The 4,144-nt window shown below is 31.0% G+C and overlaps 1 protein-coding gene across 1 annotated transcript in view; it reads left to right on the top strand.

Moving 5' to 3' along the window:
* LOC105118434 (uncharacterized) overlaps positions 1–1,278 on the top strand; it is a 9,015-nt gene extending 7,737 nt beyond the window's left edge. The window contains exons 14-16 of the mRNA XM_011016395.1: positions 446–640; positions 733–804; positions 895–1,278. Of these exons, the coding sequence (XP_011014697.1) occupies positions 446–640; positions 733–804; positions 895–1,053 (426 nt within the window). The 3' untranslated portion in view covers positions 1,054–1,278. The remainder of the gene's footprint in view (positions 1–445; positions 641–732; positions 805–894) is intronic.
* The last annotated feature ends 2,866 nt before the right edge of the window (positions 1,279–4,144 follow it).

The following is a 4,144-nucleotide window of genomic DNA, read 5'->3' as shown; positions in this document are numbered from 1 at the left end:
TAGTGGTAGTTGTAAATCTAAAAAGCTAATTTCCTTGAGATGATCAGTAATGCTGGTCATTTATTCAATAGTCAATAGTCAATTTGCTATCAAGGGATTGATTCTGTGCCTGATCATTAGGTAACATTGCATTTAAAGAAGAGAAAAAAATATGAAAGAACGGTACTAGAGAAAATCATTCAGCTTTATATAGCAGCTGTTGAATATTGATCATGCTGCAATGTTCCTTATCTTGTTGAAATAGGGTGTTAAAATTTGAGGATATGTTGTGTATTATTCCTGAATACTATGGAATTTTGCATGCTCATAATATACTACTAGTTGATGAGAATTTACTTGGTTATTCTTCATATACTATGGATCCTTCTTCCTCTTGCCGTGGTGTCAGTGTTTTTAGAATGCAAAAGGGGAAACTGTAACATGAATGAAATCACAATTCTTCCAGGTGCAAGCTAGTCGAAGCACACGACTAAAAAGAATTTTGGAGGACATAAGGGAAGAAGATGGAGAGGCAGAGGTCCGTGAAAGAATGCAGATTCTAAGTTCACAGCTCATTGATTGTATATCCAATTTGCATGATGTTTTTGCTAGCCGGATATTTGTCGCAACATGTCGTGGATTCTGGGATAGGATGGGAGAGGTAGAGTAAAATTTTTATCTGAATTCCGCACTTCACTGGGGTTATTTTATTTCTATCCGCTATCCTGATGCTTTAACTGTGTAATGTTCTAGATCGTTTTGAAGTTTCTTGAGAGCAGGAAGGAAAACAAAGTGTGGTATAATGGTTCCTGCTATGCACTTGGGGTAGGTCTTGGAGTTCATTTCTGGGCATTTCATGATTTGTCAATTCTGACCATCTCACATGCTAGTTTTCTTCATGGTTTTCTTTTGCAGATACTGGATGACACATTTGCTTCGCAAATGCAGCGACTGCTAGGAAACTCACTTCAAGAGAAGGATCTAGAGCCCCCTCGCTCTGTAATTGAAGCTCGATCTATTCTTTGCAGAGACACAGCGAATGCAACAGAGACATCTACCTACTTCTATGTTTAGCGGTTGAAACATCTGTACAGCAGCAGCAGCAGGGCAACAAACCTTTCAATGTCAGTTTTTGTGGTGATCTTATATTCAAGTACTGTGGTTTACCTTAAACTATACAGAGACCACACTAGTCGGCATGCAAGTGCATATTCTTTTGTTCGTTAGTAACTTGAGCTATATCCCCAGATAGGTTGTATATCTTTTTTGCTTGATAGAATAAAGGCAATAGAATCCTCACGTCCATGCTTCTTTTCATTTGTTCTTTTCCCTCCCCCCCTCCACCTGCAGGGCCAAACCAGAAGTAGTGGATGTAGTGAAGTGAGATTGCTGCTATCTGTGTGTTTTGTTGGATACTTTTATACCTTTTCTAAGAAATAATATTTGCACTGATCAATTGGAATCATCTATTTCATAAATAAATTCAATCCATCTCGTGGCTTCGATTTTAATTTTAGGATGCACTAGATAGTTGAACTATGTTTAGCTAAGGGTTAGATGAGTTTTTTTTTTAACACAGAAATAAATAAAAAATAAAACAACACAAGGGTTGTCAACACGTTTTAAAAGTTTAAAGCAATAAGAACAAATGTAAAAAACACTCGGGCATGAGAAATATATCCCCCTCTATCTAAAATCTTTTTACCTTACCAACTTTCTTTATATTTTACTTGGTTTTTTTAATTGGAATACTGATTTTTAGACAAATTTTGATAATTTAAAAATAACTTGCATGTTGTTAAGAGAGAATTTATTGCAACGCCATCAAAACTATCGAGATTAAAAGATAAAACTTAAAGGACCTCAACCCAACTTCTCGTTTAATTAGATTTTAAATTTAGCTAGGTGATAATTAATTCAATATGATTTTAACTTTATAAATTTAGTTATAATTATGTTAAAAATCAGTTTGATTTCAAGAAAAAACTTTTTTCAAGATGGAGTTATTTTTATATAATAAAATAATAATATTTTGAATCAACTTAGATTAACTAATTAAATTTCTAAATCAATCATAAATTTGATTTGATTAATAATATTATTTTTTTTAAAAAATATTTTTTACTTAATTATATAAAAATAAAAATTGACATATGCAAAAAAGCTATAACTAAAACTTGAGGGAGGAAAAAACATTGCAAAGGGCTGAAAAAAAAGCATTTATTAATGTTATAATTGATTTGATTAATAATATTTTTTTAAAAAAATTATTTTTTACTTAATTATATAAAAATAAAAATTGACGTATGCAAAAAAGCTACAGGTAAAACTTGAGGGAAAAAAAAAACAATGCAAAGGGCTGAAAAAAAAAAGCATTTATTAATGTTATAACCATATTTAAAAACAAACAAAAAATCTAATAGTATTTTTTCAAATAATACATACAAAAAGACTTCTGATTATATATATATATAAATTAAAAAATAAAAGTTTTACTAGAATTCGATCGAATGGAATGAATATATTGAATTCTTAAATATCTAAAACTTAGAATTTATTTATTTTTATTTTTTTTTGTTTTTTAATTTACGTGGAGTGTTCGGGTTAGTTTACGCGCACCACGACTAATCCCCATGATTCACTGAATATCTTGCAAACTCAGTAGGCATGTAAGGCATCGCGGGGATGACAGACGTGTACGTTAGGACTCGAACCTATATACAGTGGAAAGAGAAAAGCCCCTTCCACCGCTAGGTCAAGCCCCTCGATGCAAAACTTAAAATTTTATTTTAGAAATTTATTTTGACATGCAGTTAATCCAGACAAATATAAACCAAATTTTACAAGATAACCCAACAACTAAGATACGTGGGCAAGTTGCGGCAATTAATTTTGAATGCTTTGTTTCTTTTACTTACTTCCAAAATAAATAAATAAAAGTAAAAATATGGGGCGCTGAGAATCAATTGACTCCGTGCTAGAGATATTTTGTCTTTTTCATATGAGATATTTGTGGTTAAAGAACTGTTTGTATTTTTATTTTATTTTTTAAGCATAATAAAATATCTAATTGCTCTAGAATTGTTTTTATAAAACAATACAAAAAAATATAAATATCTTTTCATTAATCAATCATGTACAATAAATTAACAAGTATGCTCTTGGATAAGACCAGGGGTGTTTTGGTCCTTTTCTTAGATTTTTTTTTTGTAATTACTAGGGTAATTAAATAACTTTTTTATCTTTTTATATCAATTAAATATTAATTAATTTGAAAAGGTTGCTAACACGTGAGAACATATACCAGTGCATGGGAGGCATTTTGAGTGAAGAGTGTCAAGCCTTCCACTCAAAAAAAATATCTTTTTTTTTTTTTTTTCTGCACCCAAGGCAACGGCCCAGCGGTGGAATGGCGCCTTGCGCCTTCTGCTATCACGGGTTCGAGCCTTGGAGTTGCATGCCTGTCAGCCCCGCGCTGCCTTACCTGCCTGCTGGGTTTGCAGGGTGTTCAGTGGGCCGTGGGGATTAGTCGTGGTGCGCGTAAGCTGGCCCGAACACCCCTTTTTTTTATTATGTCTTTAGATGCACCACCAAGTCCCCTTTCTCTTGATGCAACGTCGGTGGCAGTAGGGTAGTTTGTCATCGATTATTTTTTTTTCCTTTCTTCCTCTCTCTGCCGGTATGGCATCAATGGTGACTGGGCAATTTGTTCTTTTTGATATTTGATATTTTAATTTTAATATTTATTCTTTTATTTTTATTTTTCAGTGCTTTTGTTAAATTTTTATTTATTTTTTATTTAATCCTTCAATTCTAATTTATCATATATAATTTTTTTTTTAATTTCATCATTTTTTTTAATTTTTTCTTAATTTTTTCATAAAATTTTTTATGATTTTCGATTTCATTCTTCAATTCAAGTTTATGCTGAATTTTTTTAAAAAAAAAAAAAATTAGTCATCGTTCTTTTAATTTTAATTTTTTTTTATTTTCAATTTAGCCCTCCATTAAAAAATTTGTTTTTGCCTAAATTATTTTTTATTTCAAAATTAACTCTCATTCTTTTAATTGCTATTTTTTTTTTATCTTAGATCCTTTTGCATAATTTTTTTTTTAATTTTATCCTTTAATATTTAATTAGTTAAGCATTACATTCCTTAGGTTT

This window comes from Populus euphratica, unplaced genomic scaffold, assembly GCF_000495115.2.
Source record: "Populus euphratica unplaced genomic scaffold, PopEup_1.0 scaffold1938.1, whole genome shotgun sequence".
NCBI classification, from domain to species: Eukaryota; Viridiplantae; Streptophyta; class Magnoliopsida; order Malpighiales; family Salicaceae; genus Populus; species Populus euphratica.
Note: the sequence above shows the minus strand (reverse complement) of the source record. Positions and strands in the feature narration are given on the sequence as shown.